At 39.8% G+C, this 20,949-nt stretch overlaps 1 protein-coding gene across 2 annotated transcripts in view; it reads right to left on the reverse strand.

The window, feature by feature from the left end:
• Positions 1–20,949, reverse strand: part of LOC134616349 (ephrin type-B receptor 1-B) — a 155,215-nt gene that overhangs the window by 82,940 nt on the left and 51,326 nt on the right. For both annotated transcript variants that reach the window (XM_063461176.1, XM_063461175.1), the window contains exon 3: positions 3,441–4,122. In XM_063461176.1, coding sequence (XP_063317246.1) covers positions 3,441–4,122 — 682 coding nt within the window. The remainder of the gene's footprint in view (positions 1–3,440; positions 4,123–20,949) is intronic.

Consider the following 20,949-nt stretch of genomic DNA (forward strand, 5'->3'; position numbering starts at 1 on the left):
TTAGGCAAATTACATTAATTTGTGTCTCAAGAGCTACATAATAAAGGCACTAATTGAAAATTTTCCACACTTTACCAGACTGTACACAGTACTACTGTGTTCCTTTTTCTAAGTAATACCTTTTTGTTTTGTTGGTATCAATGAGGGGAATTATTCCAGCATGAAACTACATGCTCTTATATTCTTTTTGTTCCTGTTCCTGTTCCTTCATCGCTAATGGGCAATTACTTCTGACCCAATGCTGAGGCTGTGTTATTGCACCAACCCCCCAATTGATTGGTTGCCCATAGAAGTGAGCTTCCACAAGCACTTTAAGGTTAGATTTCCCTGTTTAAATAATGGATTACAAGTCCATGAAAAGAAACTGCACAAAAAATAAAAAGGTTGAGATTGCTGTTATTGGAGGGGACTCTCAGTGGAGATGAGAGGGGAACTGACTCCACACAAGACTCCAGAGAGTGAGCTAGTTATTTGAGCTAGAAAGGGCTAGATCATCTATTTCTACTCCGGCCTTTTTTTTGTGCAAGTCAGTGTTTGTGCTGACGACTATGGTCAACCAACACAACATTTTAGGCCACAGTCTCATAGTCCTAGAGACCGATTGGCAATCATCTGGTAACCACTGCTTGAGACAGAAAAATGTATATTCCACAAAGATTTGTGAGTAGTTTGCTGCACCTAAAACTTCTTTACTAGCAGATTACTGCATGCACCTGTATTTTGTATGGAATATGCTGATATATCTGCAAACACAGATAATGAAACGGTAATGAAACCTCCTCCCGCAATGAGAGTGTTCACAGAGAAATTGTATCTTCCACACAAAATACGGGCAAACACAGCAAACTTACTAGTGTCCAAAAAATGGCAAAGAGGTTTTCTTTGTAGGGGTTACCTACTGGTCTGGAGACCTGTGGGATCGAGGCTTTACAGGTTCATACTACTGTCAACTCTTGTTAAGCTACAGACCCCAGCAATTTCCTCTTAGTATAGGCTGATTTCACTAGCTTCCATAATAATACTAGGCATACATTTAGACATTGAGTTTAGGCAGTGCACTATGAAACAAAGCGGGAAAACAAAAACAACACAAATAGAACAAAAACAGGCTTCAACACTGGATGAAATTTCAAACATTAGTATTGACCAGAATTTCGAAGTCCCTGCACTGCTAAGTAGTGCATTTCCATCAGAGAGAGATGAGATGATTATCTTAGCTGGAAATGTACTAGAGAAGGAAGTCTGGAGGATTGTAGGAATTAGTGGTCTTTGTAGAGCAGTTTCTACAGTGAGACCATTGTCTGTACATGAACATGCGTGTTTGTGGTGACTTCCACTAACACAAGCCACAATAACCCTCTTACTAACATTCCAGTTATTCTGCAGTAAGTGTGTAGAAGCCTGAGGTAAATAATGTGGAAAGAGGCAAAGTTACGCTACACGGAGAAAAGACTGACAAGGATCAGTGTAAGTTTACATCCATTAAAGACTATGAGACTGTCAGCGCTAGAGGACAGGCAAGGTTATTTGGTTCATTTGAATTAAAATTCCTGCACTGCATAGGAACACAAATGCATGGCATGCTCATGCACATGCCACACATGCCAACAGCATGATTAGTGAGTCAGGATTTCACACGAATAAATAAATAATCAATGTAAACATGAAGCAAAACTAGCATCAAGATGAAGTCTGTTAACAGGCTTGAAATGATCCAATCTTCATGTCAAGAATTATCACAGTGACGAGAGCTACTCGCCTATCAATAAGACTCTGAGACCAAGATGTTCAGGAGCCCGCAGTCCAGTAACAAAGAAGGGTTGTTAGGTCAATATACAACCAGGAGCATGTTCAGTGGACTTCTGAATATTCAGCACAAATGGCTCGGTCTGACTGTAGTATTGTAACCAAGTACTCTGTCAAGGCCATGTGGCTTCAAGGTACTGACAATGCGTAGTTTGTTTTTATTTTGCTTATTATAATTATTTTGTTGTGTTTTTGTTTTTATATTGCAGACCAATACATCACAAACAAATAAGTTTAAGAAAAGAAAAAGAAAGACAAAAAAACATACTTAGGACATTTTTTTTCAGCGAAATAATTTAACATTAAATATATTGCGTGTACCAATCACAATGGGCAGTCTTAGCATTTGATTTAAGTGATTTTGTCCAGTACATGCAAGTACATGATGGACATCAGAGGAATCAGCTTTTAATGCAACATTAGACTGTTGACCATGTTTTTCGGCCTAACTGGATTTTATTCTAAATTTGCATGATCTGTTAGCAAACTGAGCCCCTGATTTATTGATAACTGTACTTACTTAAGAGAAGTGAATATTGGATAAATCAAAGTCGCTGATCAGCCGATCACTTTAATTATTTACAAGATAAACAAGAGAGTCTATCTTGCGCATTTAAAGCATTGAATACATAGATTACAATTTATTTGTAATGAGAATTACAATATTGACAAATGGTGTAAAACTTTGAAACTAAATTAAGACTTTACATCAACCTAAGCACAGCCTTTTAACTTCTGCCCTGTTATTTTCATTCGAAAGTCATCCAATCTTTGGCAAGGACTTTGTGTGTTTGTTATGATGTGCGTTAGTGTGTAGTCGGGTTTTGCGCAGGACATGGAGCAATGTGAGAAGGATACAGTAGACACAGTCACACACAGTGTGCTTTGTAGATATGTGGCACTTATATCTGTTTATTGATCAGACCAGATGTGGGTAAATCAATCTTATCTGAGCTCCACACACTTTCCAACTAACCCCGAGAGGCAGGCCAACCAATACTTTGCCACACCAAGAGCCTCAAGCCACTCGCATTATCGTCAGACACCTTGAGCAAATTTTCTGTTTGTATATGTGCGTGTCAGAAAAACAAGGTGCATTAGAGGGCACGCAAAAACAGAAAGTGACAGCTTGAACTAAAAGCCCATTCAACCTTCCTTTTAGATATGAGCTATTATCTATTCCTCAGAATGTATTCATCAGCACATCGCACTGAGGCAGAATCAAAACTTTTGTCATCTGAAAGGTAGGATGGACAAAAGGCTGACATTCACAGCAGATTACAACTCAATGCTAATGTATCTTTTTAGTTCCCTGGAGGTAGATGTGATTAAGGAAAAAGTATGGTGTATCATGAGCTGCAAAACATGAAACACAATCAATTCAGCCATTACACTAGAGTGGAAGACCTGTGACCAAAGGTAACATGATGCCCTGTTGTATGTGATACCAAAACAGAATAAATTAATGCCAACAGACTAAAGTGAATTGATCTGTTCTATTCTGAGGAGTCCATCTCTTTAAAAGAGTGGAGAATGAAAAAGAAAGAACATGTACGTAGGGCCCAGTAAGTACTGATAATACACTCTCATAGCAACCATGGTGTTTTTTTACAGAAAAAAATCAATCCACTTACCTCGGCAGACATTGCCATTGTCAGGTTCAAACCCGGCTTTGCAAGTGCAGCTACCGATAGGAACCATCCATTCTCCATCTCCATTACAGTAGAGCTTTATAGGGACATCTACTTCCTCTGAGTTTGCGATGCAGGTCCCTCTAGCAATGACCAGGGAAGTGCTTTCAGCCCCTGTCATGGTCTCTGGAAAGACTGCAAAGTTCTGGACCACACTTGGACACTTCTTATAAAATACCCTGACTGACAGAAGAGACATGCAGGCCCCATAGTCCTGAAAGGCCAGGTAGAAGCCATTTTTAGACAGCGGACCAAAGCTTCGCACCTCTGTGTTAACTTTCATCAGGCGTCCGCCAAAGTCCACCTGTGAGAAGCTTTCATCGGCAGCAATGGTGTCCACTTTGAGGTAGGGGGCCTCCATCCAGAAGACTGTGCCTTTAGTGGCAATGACAGCATCGTTTTCATAATAGTAGAGATTAAACGTCTCCTTGCAGGAACCGGGGACATTTGGGATGGAGCTGCAGTCGCGCACGGTGAATCGTATCTCCACATAGATGCGCTGTGCTCCGCGGCGATCAATGAAGGTTGTGAGGAGCCAGTTGTTTTGACTTGGTTCGAAGACATTGCACACCTGGTACGTCCTGATGGTGTTGAGGTTTTCGTCATAGCCACTCACCTCCTCCCACTACAGAAAGATAGAGAAGAGAGAAAGAAGTCCACATGGCTGATAAGTAATCATCTGCTATAAGGCTGCAGTGCTCACTCTTTTTTGATAGAGAATGCTAATATTGGCGGAGCCACAGAGAATTCATACACATATCAGTAATTTCCCTAAGGCACTAACTTGAGTCCTCTTCCTGGACTGAGAAAAATGCATCAGCTTATTGGGGCTTGTTCATCCACTGATGACACACAAATGTATTACTTTAAAAAAAATTAATTCCTCAAGTGCAAAGCAACAATTTATTGTCTTGTTTATTAAGTAGGCTCACAGCTATAGGATGTGCACTCCCACTGCATAAGCGCAAACCAAGGCATGATTTTGGATGCAATACCGTTTTCTGTCGATGCCAGGTTTCGCTGGGCATTAAGTCGATACATTACAAAATATAGTGTGTAACAAATTCAAGATTATGCATTGCTGAATTACAATTAGACAGGCAGGGACTTCACGAGAGCCAAGGATAGATGGAAAGCCATTTGAGTGCATACTGAACTGAATTTCACTGCAGGCCATTTCTTGCAGGTGTGACCCAGAAAGGGTCTTGGATGAGCATCAGAAGCCCCTTGGGGAATTAACTCAGTGCACCAAATCATGCTAAAAACGTGCCATTAACATTTGGCTGGATTCACTGAGAATCAGGCAGAGAAATCACAGAAAAAAAAATAGAAGAAGCTTGCTTTGAAATCATCTGAGTAACCGTCCAGCTGTGCAAAAGCTTGCCCTGCAAAAATTGTTAGTGGCAATCCACTGATATTCAGTGTGCAATATTTTAATTAGTTACAGTATTTTTAAGAGGCATGTATTATTCTTTAGAATACAGCAGCAGAGCCCACAGACCAAAAAAAAAGAGTTACATAAAAGCACCAGTGAATTCAAATGAATATTTTGTGGAATATTTTGAGAAAATGATCTGAAACAATTTTTCATTTTTTTATTTTCCTTAGATCAATTTCAATCTTTATAATAATACAATACTTTTTGCTTCCATTTGAAGCAACTGCTTGGCACAAAGATTTATTTCTCCAAAGTTCCCAACACCAATGATCCAAACAGCTGAAGGCGAGAAGTTAATGAGGTCTATAGTGGACTGAGTGGGCCTCAAGTCAGTTCATGTTTCTTATGTGCATATATCTCCCCGTGCTTCCTCGTTCTTATGACCTTTAAAACTCCAGCTGCTCAATCAAGCTTAATAGAGAGGAGAAGATATTGGCTCTTCACACACAGCCGCAACATCCAGTCAAATGATGGAAAAAAGTCCATAAAATGATGTAAGGCGAGATAGAGCTGATAAATGTGAGCCGTCGAATTTTGCTGTTTGAAAACCAGCGCAGGTAATAAAACCATTTGGCACAAAGAATATGTGGAAACATCTGGCAACAAACAAAAAAGGGTTAGGTCTAGTAAGGGCATGTAGAGGATGGAGTGGGAAGGCACGTGAGGAACAGTGGCACTGCTGACATGATAAACGAGTTTACAGAAATCTGAGGTGCAAATTAAAGCCTTTTTTCACTGCTGCTCCCTGTGTGCCCACTTCACTCTACTCTTCTCCCCCTCTCCTCTCTTCCCCTTGTGCTCTCTTCTCCCGTCTCTGCTCTGTAATGACCATTCATCAGCATTACAGAAACCTGTCCCTTTCAGCGCTGCCTGTTCATTAATACAGCCAGCCCTAGGCTCCTCTGCACCCGTCTGCTCCAGTCTAGGAGGGGGTCCTCACCGCCTCTTGTCTAGCCAAATGACCACCATCTTTCACGCCAGAGAGGAGCCTGAGGCGTCTCCGATAATGCCCATCTAGAGTCTGTCCAGAAATTCATTGGCTCATATAATAATGAACTATATCTTTCTCCTCCTCAGTAGATATGCGCTGTCACGGCTGTCTAAAGACAACCAAAACTAATAATAGGTGAATTAGTTAGTCGAAATCAAACTTTGTGACCCAGTTCCCTCTTTGCTCTTTTCAGTGCTTTGTTATACCTGTGTGTTTATGTGTGCTTGGAAAAGGTGCTGCTGATAATTTGATGGTTTAGCAACCACATATTGATTTGCTAGCTGTTGTTTTGCTGCACAAAGCTTGAGGCTTGAGGCACTCTTCTACTTCTATAGTCCAAAACATTTGATTATTATGAGCATTAAAACTGGTATATAACTGATATTTGGCGTCTCTATAATTTTCCCACTATTTTCAGAGATGTGACGCATGCACTCAGGAACAAAGTCATGTTAATATGGTGTCTCGGCCCCCGCTGTTACAGTATTTCTATGCTTTCTGTGCTTTTTAAATCATTTAAGCCAAATGTATCTGCCTCGTGGCATCTGTGTATCCTTGCCAGAGGCTCTTTCTCAGACCACCAATAAATACAGATTTTACTTTTTCAAATAGAAACAACCCATACATCTAAACACCTGTTCTAGTCACAGAAATGCATATCAGAATGAAGCGTGCACATAAAAATACACCTCATCTTACCTGTTCATCTGCTCTTTAACACAAATATTTCACTAACCAATTACATGGCAGCAATCAATGGTTTTAGGTATGTTGATACGATCAAGACGGCCTAGCAACCTAGCAACAAAATGAGGCAGAAAGCTGATTGATTTAAGCCACTTTTAATGTGGCATGGCTGTTGAAGCCAGAGGCCTCCAACAACAGTTGGTCTGAGTATATGTGAGTATTTAATAAACTGCAGATCTCCTGGGATTTTCCCACACAACCATCTATAGAGTTTCCAAAGAAAAAGAGAAAATGTCCAGTGAGTGGATATTTGTTGATGTCAGAGATCAAATTAGAATAGCCAGACTGCTTCCAAGTTGAGGCAGTAATTAAAATAACCACTGGTTACAACAAAAATGAACATCTACAGCAGAAGAAGACCACACTAGGTGCCACTCCTGTCACCTAAGAACAGAAGTTACCTTTGTCCAATTCACACTGGTCAGTGGAAAAATGTTGCCTGGCCTGATGAGTCTTGATTTGTGCTGCAACATTGTGTCGGTAGGTTGAGAATTTGGTGTAAACAACATAAAAGCATTGATTCATCTTGCCTTGTATCAATAGTTCATGCTGGTGTTGGTGTTGGCAGCTAAAGTGAGTTCACTTGCTCGCCCTGCCCATGCCTTTATGACCACAGTGTACCCATGTTGGTGCCTGCTTCTGGTGAGAAAAGGCATCATCAAATCATCTCTGTCTGTTTTGTTTTTTTCAACATGACTATGAGTTCGCTGTACTCAAATGGCCTTTACAGTCACCAGATCTCAATCCAATAGAACAACTTTGCGATGTAGTGCAACAGGAAAGTCGCATCATGGAAGTCCAGCTGACAAATCTGCAGCAACTGTGTGATGCTATAATGTCAATATGGACCAAAAGCTCTGAGGAATGTTTTCAGCACCTTCTTGAATCCATGCCATGAAGAATTAAGTCTGTGAAGACTGGGGTCCAACTCAGTAGTAGCCAGTTGTAACTAATGAATGGCTGAGTGTACATCTATGTATACAATGTAAAAAAAAACCCTATATTGTCTGTATCTTTATTTATTATTACGGGGAGCAAAAAAGTAATACCACCTGCATCCCAAAATCCACAGGAAGCATCCAATGCTAGCAGCCCTATACCAGACACCCCAAGATACCCCCCACCCCTGGTGTCACAAAGGGAGGAATGTATGGTTATGACTGCATATGATGGCTATTCAGCCATCGCATGCAGTCCTTTATGGAGTTTAATTCTGTTAATGTCCACTGATGTTTTTATATCCTGAGTATTTGCATGCACATGCCAATTTTCACTTACTAGCGTGTTTATGTGCCTCTATAAAATGAGCTCACTCTCAGTTAGTTTTATTTTACACAGTTTTGCATCACCTAATTCATATTTTATCATTACCAACCTAACTGAACTTAAACTTTTTTTGCTGATGAAAAACTGTCAAATACCGAGAGCCTTTTATCTCAACACTTATTTGTAAGCCAATTAAAGTAACCACCGGCACCCCTCTAATAGCTTTGCTTTTACCATTAATATAGGAGACACTTGTCCCCTGCCCCTGATTGTCAAGTGTGGCTATTGTGTGTGTCATTATTGCTGCTCTGTTTTATGGGCAGTAGCAAGGATATGGAGGAGCTATGGATTCATAGAGCTCTTAATGTTTGTGTTAATGACCAGTCACAGCTGGCTGAGCTGGAGAAGAGAGGGTTGAGAAAAGGGGGGAAAAAATACAGAGTGATAAATAAAAGAAAAAACAGGAATGGGGAGGAATCAGGAAAAAGGGGGAGGGTTGAGAGGGTGGGGGTAATGTATTCAGACTGATGTTCCCCTTCCCACAGCCTCAGCTCACTGCCATCAAGCCATCAATACTCTGCCCTCATAAAAACCATCCATCACATTGATCTCTTGCCATTATCCTCAAAGACTAAAATAACACAGAGCAGCTCAGATGGCCACAGTCTTGCTCTGGAGGACTACAGCATCCAATATTGGGCTGGGGACAAGCAGAGATGGGAGGAATAACCAATCAGAACAAGGATGTAACATCTGTGGAAAATAATGGGCCAAATGGGCTGGAGTAATGAGTCATTTGGAGGAGGCATGGTTGGGGCAGTATAAGAAGATACCTTAAGGAAATGAGAAACTTATTTTTTTATAGAATGGAAACTAAATCTTGATGTAGTTCCTAGACCATGGGTCACGACGGGAATTTTGTAATGTTGAATAGAGTCTCAGAAGTCTCAGAACTTTATTTCCGCACAATTCAGCATTTGTGATGCTGCCAATATTGAAAAATAATTAGCAGTTATTGAAATACAATTTTTATGTGACAGACAGTGAGCAAATTGTGATTGGGTGACGCATTAAAACAGGTGTAAACTTCATTTTGTAATCATTCCAATGTTGCAAATATCAGAGAAAACACATTGACCAGCTAGATTAGAATATCTGATCTCTAATTGAGAGCCATGTGTTTAGCCCCTTTGCTGTGTTCACCTTCTCCCTCACTCTCTGCAAGTCTATGTAAAGTTGTTTTCAGACACACAATGCAACCCTGACCTTTACATAAACCAACAGAGGTGGTTGTAAGAACACAGACAGGGGGATCGTCAGGTTTGTAATAGAAATTCTATGTACGATGTCCAATTGCACCCATTCGTAATGACTGGCCATCCTGTGTTTTGCCTGCACACTCTGCCCAGACAGCACTCTTGCCCTAAACAAAAAAAGGGACATTTCCAGTTGTGTTCTACAAGTGATAAAGCCCAACTTTTCAGTACCCCACCTTAATTTTCCCGACACTGTCTATAATTCATGTGTGGATTTAGGATTTACTGAGTATCATTCCTCTATTTGCTTCAGGAGCTTTGCTGCACATAAAAAATATGTACAACCCACAGAGGTTTTATCATGACTCCACCGTAACTCTACCTTCAGTTTTAAAATTGGACATTTGGTATGAGTAGGTCGGGTTGCGACTCTGACACACATGCACAAAGGGAGAACTTGACTACTTTTAGATCATCATTCAGCATCAGTCAATTCACACGAGCAGAAGACATGAGCAGAGAAGCACATATTCAGCTGATCTTTAACCTCCAGCCTGCTGTCTGATTCTCAGTGGAGTCACACTCACAAACTGCTTTTCAAATCTATCAGCACGAGTTAATACAGCTCCATGCTCAGACATACTGAACACAGATGGGTGATGAGCAGCTCAGAGCATTTCCACATTTATATCTCCACAGCCTTGAAAGGTCTACAAAATGCCACTGCAAATAGTAGATGAGTGTCTGGCAACTATGTCTTGAATGTCCATCAAAACAGCCATTACTCAGTCTGCCGATGGGCTTTTACAGCAGGACCCAAAGCAAGAGATGTAGAAAGCTACAATCAAATGGAGCCACTTCAACACCACTGTGTTCCCCTAAACTTTTAACCCGACTCCACTTTGTTGATGCAGTTTACACCAGTTTTTTTTGTTTGTTTTAGCCCTTTTCAGTTAATGCCTTTGGTGTTAAATTTAGCATTTGAAGTAATTTAGTTGATGAGGTTCTTTTTTTTTTAAGTGTTACCCAAAAAATCTTAGGACTAAATTATGCTTGGATAGGATGCTTTGTTGAAGTCTACACCCTCAAGCGCCTATAGGCTGAAATGTTTTTGAGCACTTTCTAACAACGAGTTGTCCGTTCATCTATCATTGCAGGGCTAAAACGTGTGGGTGGAGGCAAGCATGAGACTGATTTTATTACTACAAGCTCGGGATGGGCATTTCAGTAATGAGCCTATTTGTTATTCATGACAACACAACATTGAACTAAAGGAGGGAAAGTGTACCTATAAAGATTTTTCTTTAATAATTACCCCTGAATACATCCTGGTTTTTGATAAAAAGAGAGAGAAAGGAAAAAGAAATGGTACGCGTGCGGGTGAAATTCACATTGACAGGTTTGTAAAGGCCAAGGTCTCAGAAGGACAGTGGATTATAGGTGGACATGAGAAGCTGAGATAGGGATTGAACTCTTTATGCCCCTTCTGAAAGACGCTCTTCTCATTTTGCAAAGCTCACTGCCGACAGTAATCACAATCCAGATAGTATTTTTTTCTTCCCAAAGGCGGTTTCAAATCCCTCTGAGTTAATGAGGATATTTGCATTTCAACCTTTGTGTCTTTTCCTTGAAGTCAATAGAATGGACATTTCATGTAAACTAACAGTGGTCTGTCTTGGCACCTTTATTCACTCCTTCCTACACAAACTTTGAGACACATGCTCATAATCTCCTGTAAAATCACTTATTTCGAACGCTTTACCTCATCCGCCACCTCACACACACACGGCCAGGCTGCAGCTTCTAAAATATGCAGTGGCATGATTGCTATTATCATTTCTGATCAGCTGTGTTATTGAATGGATGCTGCTGTCAGGGCAGTTGCATAGGAATGATTATTTTGCGGGGCATCTGAGGCCTAGTTCCGCTTGGCTGAATGTGATGGATGGGGAGGAAATGGTGATGTCTGAAACACTCCCAGTCCTGCCAGATCTCAGCCACTCTATAATTACAGTCACACAGTTTGACTGAGCCCAAGCAGAACTTGGTCTGTCTGGCTGGCTGAAGCAAAATGAGTCTCGTTGAAAATCTGCTCCCTTACCACGCCCATACCCTGATCAATATATTTACTGGACTTGAGGTTTTAAGCAAGTAAGTTGATGTTGCAGTTGCTGAGTGTAAACCAAACAATTCAACGACTGGAGATAGTGAGACCGCGCCCTAAACACTCCCTTTCGGTCTGTAAATGCCTCTTTGACCCACCATTCATTCCCCTGTTTTATTAGCTTCCTCCAAAGGTATCAATGGGATCTGTCAGGACGACGAACCACCGCCAGACCTCAACAAGGTCTCTTGCTACATTATCAACAAATACTTTTTATTCATATTTGGAGGTTGGGTCCGCGCTAGTGAATTAGACTGTGTGATATTTGTGCTCTGTTGACATATTAGTTACCATTCGGTTTCATTCTCTGCTCCAAATGCTTTTAGTATGTCTTTTGTCTCATTTCCTTATAGAGAGGCACAGAACGTGACTGCACTCTGCACCATTCAGTGAACAATTCACACAGACTGTTCGCTCTCATATTTCTCCATCCAACTTTTAAAATAGAATTATTAACGCTTGCATTTTCAATTACGAGCCAGTTGCTTTAAGCAGTCTGTCTGCTTGGATACAGATGTTTTTAGCTATAACAGTAAACTGAACTCTCCCAGACAGGGTTGCATTGTTTTCAGGGATGCAAATTGGGGTTCAAGTGTCTTTCTCAAGGGCACTTTGGTCCTTAAAATGGTCTGGGATCCAGTGGCCAAGCCTGCAATTAACTGATTTTCTGCATTTCCTTGGCCACAACCACCCTTCATATAGAAGGCTCTTTTTTGTTTTTAAATATTTAATCATTAAAATAAGCATAATTCATAAAGACTGGTAGGCAGAGCAAGCTGCTTGATGTGGAAAAGCAGACATCAATTAATGTTTTAGATAAAAAAAATAAATAAATTAGGATGTGTAATGACAGATTTGTGTGTGTCCCATTAAAAAAAGTTAATTATTTTTACTCTGTTGTCCTTATGCTTTTAATAATATGTATTCCACTGGAAATTTTTATATTTTGGAATCAACATCAACATTTTTTATATATTTTTAATTTTAAATGCTCCAACTTTGACTGATGGATAAAAACAACAAAACCCCCAAAACAGTAATTAGTGCAGCTTTGTGTGTAGTAAATATTAAATTGCTTAATCTCAAAACATTTGTTTGATTAAGATATTCACGCAATTATTCACATAGGAAAGATTTAATAAGCCCAGAGATAAATCAGTGAGTGGTCCGGAAACATTCATTACTTCAACTAGATGTGTAAAAGCACAAAAAGAAGGTTAGGGTTATTGTGCTGAAGCATAAAACTGTTTTTTGAATACTTTTCTAGCACAATGCACCTGGTAACACCCACTCAGGTGCCTTGAGAGAAACCATGAAGCTGACACTGCCTCAGCACGACTTTAGGTTACCAGTAGCAACATTACCTTGAGTCACCCTGTGTAAAAGGTTCAAGCAGTGTTTAGCTGAAATCTGACAGCCTCTGCAATCTTATGGATTTATTCTGGAGAATCATAAGAAAAAACACTAAATAATGAATTATTACTATGTATATTTGCATGCATAGGGAAAGAAATGAAAAGTCGAAAAGTAATGGAACTGGGGCGACAGAAAAATACATTTGCAACAGAATGTGAAGAGCAAAAATATGACAGGAAAAGAAGGACAAAAACATCCTTTTTGTGGCCTAAATCACTGCTTTCAGTATGTCTCACGATCGTAACTCATGGAAGCCTCAAAGCCCCTCCTTTACGGCACACAGGACAAAGTCTGAACATCGGGCTTTTTCAACATTTCAGCAGCGGCACTACTCCATAAATATCACAGCAAGTGCAAAACATACATTTGCATTCCTTTACTCGCCTGAGGATCACGCCGTCCTCTCCAAAAATCACCAAGCGCCTTTCATGTATGTTAAGTTTTCACTTTGATCTGCAATTTTACAGCTATTAAAGAATAAAGTGTTCATAAATGTGTTATTCTGAGTTTTTCTCCTGAATTTTATCGCACACCTGCAGCATCACACAGCACCACAAGCTTTTTGCAAAGTGAGGCAGTTTCATGTGTTTAAGCATGAAATATAGCACGTATGTGTGTTACTTACTTATAAAAAATTATCATATATAGACAGGATCAACCACGATTTGACAGCAAATGACAGAAAATGTATTTCAATTCTGGCAGGTGAGCTGTCCTTTTTAAATTTTCCTTTGTTCACTGAAGTATGTATGGATGCCTTTCCATAGGATGTGACATTTCTACCTATCATAGCAAATATCAAAATGTCCAGGTTAAGAAAACTGAAATTATATTTCACTTGAAGGCCGCCAAATCTCTCACATAACATAATATTCCTTGAATGAGATGAGAGCATATTGTCTCTTAAACAGACTGATGATGAATTAAAGGCTGCTAATGATTTGAGATGTACATTGTGCACATGTGTGTTTGTGTGTATATAAATCCTACATAGCACGACACCTACCAACCCTATCATCCATACAGAAAGATACAAAAAGATAGGGAGGGGGTGGGGCAGGGTAGGGTGGGGTAGTTGCGTTGTGCGGTTCGTGGTTAGATGCAGATCGTGAAAAGACGGAATCAGCGCTTTGAGACAGACAACCTGGAGTGAAGAAAGGCAGCGGGAAAAAAAAGTCAGAAGCAGTCAGGGTGAGAAGATGGAATAGAAGAATGGAAGGGTTTACTGCTATTTCTGCCAACTCTGTAGGACGGCTGAAATAGCAGGTACTGCAGGTACTGGAGCAAACACATAATCACTCCCACACATACAAGCCAAACTCAAGGCGCTCCTGCATACTCCTCCAAATTCATACCAAATTTAAGATTTAAGAGTCATTTCTCCTTTCTTTTCTGTCCCACTTCTATTCCTTTGTTCTTTTATTTATTCTTAGACAAAAGAAAAAAAATGTCCTTGGTTTCCAAAAAACATCCAAGTCAATTCCTACATTTATGCAGAGGGAATCCAAAGGATGGAAATCAATAATTGAGGCAGCCACATGTTATTTCATTCCAAAAGGGAATATTTAAAAATAATGGTGGAAAGGTGAAAAAATAATAATGGGAGGGAGAAATATTATGGAATTGTGGCATACAGTTCCAAAACAGTGTATCATTTTTATCTTTCTGTGACCAAATGTAGACGATGTCGTCTTGACTAAGTCTCATTTGCGTACAGAAAATATTCAGAGGTAAAGCTGGATAAGACTTTTAAGAAAACACAAACGCACAAATGCCCAAGCAAAGACTTACATCCACGCAAAACCCTCCGACAGAGACCCATGAATGCACTGTGATCTGAGTGATTCGTTGTCTTACCATTGCAGTCTTCACGCTGGGCAGATATGCCCGCGTCTGAGCTCAGAGCAAATTCAGATGTCTGGCTTCACAACTAAATCACACTCCGTAACCATGGAGGTAAAAAGAAAACAGGTCTCCCACTGGTATGACAATGTCTACTATATGTATGTGTGCGCATTTGCACAAATGTGCACGTGCATCCAATTTTTTTCAACCATATTCCCAAAGAGTTTATAAAGAGTTATGTGGGTGAATGTGTAATGATGAGCATGTGCTTATGTCCGGTTAAATTGACATCCAGCATGTATATATATATATATACATATACATATATATATATATATATATACATATACATATATATATATATACATATACATATATATATATATGTATATATATAGTGCAGCATTTTCATTAGTATTTGTGTGTGTGTGTGTGTGTGTGTTTGTGTGAGTGTGTGCACAGGTATGTGGGTCTCCGTGTATGTAATGAAGGCACTCTTCTCACCTGGCCTCTGAAGTGAAGCCAGCATGACTCACAGTCATTTTTTTCCCTTCTTCTCATTCCAGTTCAGCTCGAGCCCACTAAGTTCAGAGTTCACTTCCATCCCTCTTTCTCTCATTCCTGCACACGCGTCCTTGATCTCCTTTCCCTCCATCATTTCTGACACGTATTATCTACATTCAAGCAGCCCCTTTGTCCGTTCCTCTCTGCCATTTTTCCCCCCACTTTCCTTATTTAACTTTTCCATTCTATTTCCCCCGTATGCCCTTTGAACCAGATTTTTAAGGTATGAATAAATCAATAATAGAAGCAGGATCAGAAAATATCTCCAAAACGTCCTTCCTGTCAACCACCAAGGTATTTTAATTTTTTTGAGTTAACATGTCACACACTGAATTAGCACCAGACCTTAAACTACATGTGACCCCTTTTTTCTGTTTTTATCCTTTATGAAACCTTAAAAAAACTAAATTAGCCAATGACTTAGCATTTTAAATCATTTAAATTCTGCTTAAAGGCTGACCCTGGAAACAAGTGTAAGTACTTTCAGTATAGGTATAGATATGACTTTTATCCTTTCTCCTTCAGTGCTGCTTTGGTGTTACGTTCTATAATTTCTCCCCATTTCTCTGACCATCTATATTCAATCATCGCCATTTTCCGTTCTCTCTGCCCTTTTCTCTTTTTCATTTCCCTCACTTTACTTTTCCCTCCTGTGTTCCCTTATCTCCATTGACCCAGTGTTTGTCTGTCTTTCAGGGTATGAATAATTGAGGTATATTGAGTCTGGTCAGCAGATGGTGAAATGGCCGTTATGGATCTATCTGTGCTCTTTAGGAAATGCTGAGTGTATGCTGACACCTGTGCAGTTAAGGTCCACGGGAGCGTTGCCGAAGCACTGAACACAACAGGGGGGAGCATATAGGGCACGCCCAAAAATGGCACTCCTCTTCCAGCACCTGCGCTTGTGCATGCTCACATATGCAGGTGCAGATATACAACACTCTCAGCCACTCAAATTTATGCCTGAGCACGCACAATCTCACATGTGGAAGAACAAGAGAGAGTAAATCCAAACAAACATATTATGGTGAGTTCCACTGCTTCTCCAAACCATCTTATGCACCTGCCACAACAATAGAGAGGGGCGCTTCCAAATTCTCCTCGTTATCTTACGCATTCTGTCTCACGCCCCATTTTACGCTGCCTTGGTGGTCCCGAATCCTCAATGCACTACAGCTTGAGAAAAGACATTTAAATGTATTTCACTACATTTTCTACAATTTCACAACACAGACACACGGGGGAACTATAAAAACGAATGGACACAACTGGGACATTGTTACCTTCAGTGATTCTTTAAGTCACTGAAGGTGAAAAATAAATAAACGTGTGCATTTTCTGTTGGCATAACAGCAAATAAATGTACCGTGTTAAATCCACACAGCAAATGATTACCAGCTAGTCAAAGTTATCGACAGTAACTAGCTGAAGTATCCCACAGAGGATTTTATACATATTATATGTAAGATTATCTGGGTTAAATACTAACTAGTAAACAAACTTGAATATTTACCGTTATCTGAGTATGTTCTACAGATGAGGCAGATATTTAAAAGTAAATGAAACAGGCATCTTCCCATTTCAAATAATGGGCTAATAATAAGCAGAACACTAACTAATTAATTAATGGCATATATTTGCAACAATATTAACCATGCTATTACTGATTCGTGTCAGCAATGGCATGATTCATTTCATTCAGAGCATTTACTTCAGTTTGTCTGTTTTTGGCTGCAGCTTTCCAGCCTATCATGTTCCCTTGCACACCAACCCCACCTCCACCCACCCACGCAATCACACAGACACACATAGCCCTCTCTTTCCTAAGCCCCTGACAATCCAACCAACCTGCCCTGCCTCACAACAGTTTACAGTACCCACAGCCTTCGTCCGTACAGCCACTGCCACCCGCTGATCGCGGGTCCGACCATCCCAACACCCACCCACCCTTCCTAGGATTTTCCTCTTAAAGCTTGGAGTCAGATTGTGACCTTCTTGACTCACATGAGTTAACCCAAGCATTCTTGAACACAGACACACACAAACACACAGCTGAATGTTGAGGGGCCAAAGGTTTGGCTTTTTTGCCCCATTCACACAGTTGATCCCTCACCCTCTCTCACTCCAGCTTCTTCTAATCCTCCCTCAAACCCCTTCCTGATCCCGGAGCCCCTCGAACATCACTATCACATTTCTTTTTTAGCCGTCTCTCTTCTTTTACCCTCTCGCTGCCTCCATACACTCTCCTCTAGTTTCATCCACCCGATCCAAAATGAAAACAGTCGTGCATCTCTGGTTCCCGTTTTACCAAAATTATTAAAAAAATAAAAAATAAATGGCATGAAGTTTAGTATCACATGACTTTGAATTCTCCTTCATTCACTTCATTTTTTTAAGTTACCAGACTGAAATGTTTTCTTTTAACAACATTTAATTTTTTACTTGCTTACAATATGTTTTTTTAACCAACAACACAGTTTCCCTGCTGCTACTTTTCCAAAATTTCCAAAATTAGTAGGGACAAATATTAGCATTAGCAAGTAGCATTATTTCAGCTTTTCTTCTGAATGAACCAGATAATTGGGGTGCTTTGGTCACTTTTCATCAGCTTTATCTGAGCCGTGGATTGACCATTTTTAATACAAGTACATATTTTTGGTGTCCTACTGCACTTCAGTGCAGCCAGAGTATTATAAACAACACTGGCAGACTGGCCTTTGCTGAAATGTCAGTACAGTTTTACATTTATTTTAAGTTAAATCATAAGTCATTGACTTTGTAACAGCTGCAAATGCAACAGTCACTGAGTCAGTAGTTCAGATTAAGCTTGTGTTCCTTGAAGTACATCTCGGCAGAACTTCAAGTGTGCCTTGGACCACTCCACGACATTTTTTCTTTTAGACATCAGAATTTGGAGGCGCAGAATGCTTTTCATAGCTTTTACCTACTTTGCAAACATCACTTAGCTCCATTTTCAGATTGTCAGTCATCTACTTAGAGGAGCCCATGACTGCTGGCTCTTCAAACTCAAGGTCTGAGCCAGAGAATTTAACCTCGAAAGCTGTAATCAGTTGAAAATACCTAATAACAGTACTTGACTTAGCATTCTTAGTTTGTCATTTACGGCTTAATGATTAAGTGACATTATGAGACTTTACAAGAGGGAACTTTTTTCCTTAATTTAATTTTATTTAAGTTTATTTAGTTTAATGGACAAAAAGTAGCAATGCAATCAGAGTTGAAGAAATACTCGCATTTTAATATACTTTTACTGCATGGTTGCCTTTTTGCATTCACCAAAGTCTAAACGTGCCCAACCTTTTTTCATGCAATTACACTCTTCACCATAAATTTAATTGGCTTAACATATATATTTTTTTTAATTTACTTAAAAATTATTTTCTATTCTACTTTTTACTACAAGCTATATTCACCCATTCACAGCACTCTTATTCTATTTACTATCTTCACCCCTCACAACCTAAAGTATCTATTGGATTATTGCCCAAGGACACTACAACATTGTGTACTGGAGGAGCTGGGGTAATCAAACCACAAACCTTCCAATTAGTAGTAGATCCCACTCTACCACTCAAGCCACAGCCGCCCCAGTAAAACCGAGAGACTGTTGAAAACTGGAACAGGAACTGTGCTTTGGTTAAGTCACTGTATGTATATGTGTGCGTGTCTAGGTGTGTGTCATTGCTGTTCATGTCTGCTCTTTGTCGCATGGCCGCAAGGTTGGGGGATACTTGCCTTTCAGGGACTCCATATTTTATTTATTGTAGGGAGTGTGCATAAGAGCATGGCAGAGAGCAGAAGGAAAAAGGAGAGGAGAAAAGCATGAGAGTGACGCATAAGGATGAAGGTGAGACAGAGTGAGCAAAAAAAACTTTAGAATAGACATTTGAAACAATAAAAAAATATATACTGTAGCGGGAAGGCACATGATGAAAGAATATTATATTGTTTACTCTCCACATTTTTATACCTTCCAAACTAACTTTCTTTCTCCAGAAAACTGCTACCATACCACACTGCTGCTATTCCATTATATGTCTGCATGCCTAACTCTGATGTTCTTGCATTTACACCACTGGAACTAATGGCACTGCTTCTGGAGTCCTTCCGAATTAACCCTTTGAGTCAGCCAAGCGCACAAATGCACACAGACACACAAATACACTGCTTAAAAACTCCTGAGGGGAAAGTTACTAAAGAAAATTAATGAGTTGTATCAAATAGCTCAGGAACCATGCAGTGTGTGCACTTTAACTCTTGTTGTGTGGTGTCAGAGACACAGTTGTTAAGGTTATAAAGAGTAGCAAATTGAGTGCCCAGCTACTGGCTGCACACACAGAGCTAAACTTAGTATACTGTATCTACATGACAATACTTTTCACACCCCTCAGGCTACAGTCTTGGTTTTAAGATTGGCATTTGCAATCTTTATCTATAGCTGCAGCTATGATTGATTCAGCTATGAAAAGCTGCAATAAAACATTGTTTTTGAAGGTTCAGGCTGTTGATAAATTAACTGCATGACACATAAAGAGGTTCGCCTGCAGCTCTCAGAGGTGAGGGTTGTACACTTGGGAATTTATCTGATATTGACTAAGTTATTACATCTCAGCTCGCACAGAAATCTATTAAAAACTGGATTTACATTAATTGTGTGAGTGTGCGTGATAATGAATATTTTCTCACAGTCATGCTGCATCTCTCACGCTCAAGGTCACGGTAGCTGCATAGTGTAATAAGTTCTACCAGTAAACAGTTTGTGTATCCGTCCTACAGCAGGCCTTTCCCTCCCTGAACCTTTACAATAGCAGCAGGATTGAACTACGCTCAACTCCGACAAGTCAGATATGTCTCTGTGTGCCTGGGGGCTTGCTAAACTGAATCTGCTTCGATAGAAACAGCACTGTAGAAGTCTAAACGCAACAAGTCTCACTGGATTTTCTTTCTCTTTTCATATATAAAGATGTGACAATGTCAAGCTGAAAAAGAAATATTTTATTGCACATTAGCACATTCAGAGTTAAAAGTTTAGTATGAGACCAATAGCTCCTGTCTACAAACAGTTAGAAATACTTTTTGTTTGTTTGTTTGCTTTCTTTTGACAAAGTGTGTAATTCCAAATCTCAGGCATAAAGCATAAAGCGGCGGATGAGTCTCACATGTGACATGTGTACAAGATACTTAATTTCATGCATGCTCAAAAAGCACACAGCGGCGCAATCAAGTAGTCACTTTCACACCCACATCTACATGTTAATGACATGTTAGCATGTGGCTGTGATCATTCATCATGGTAAACCGTAGGGGAACCACCACAAAAATGTTTGAAATAAACCTAATGAGGCACTTAAATCACTTTCACCCAGCTGAACATGCCCAACTTGAAGAAGGGCAAAGTGGCTAAAGCTAAAGCTAACCAGAGCTCAGAGCTAGCCAGATGTCAGCAACCTCAACCTGAGGCAGTATGAGCCTCGGTATGAGCAGTAAAGGAATCAAAGCAGTTAAAAGGAAAATTACGGAGATGAGTGAAAAAGAGAAAAAGGTTGATGTCCTGTTATCTGGTAAATTTATAATTTAAAGTAAAATGATATATAAGCACCTGACACTTGTTTTGTTGTACAAATGGTCCTGCTTTGTTTGGGAAGGTAAAATTTGTCAGGTAAAGATGGGTGTATAGCAACTTTATTATTTGCACCCCTCTATTTGTATTTAGAGAAAATGTTAAAGCTTAATCATTTATTTTA

This window comes from Pelmatolapia mariae, linkage group LG18, assembly GCF_036321145.2.
Source record: "Pelmatolapia mariae isolate MD_Pm_ZW linkage group LG18, Pm_UMD_F_2, whole genome shotgun sequence".
NCBI classification, from domain to species: domain Eukaryota; kingdom Metazoa; phylum Chordata; class Actinopteri; order Cichliformes; family Cichlidae; genus Pelmatolapia; species Pelmatolapia mariae.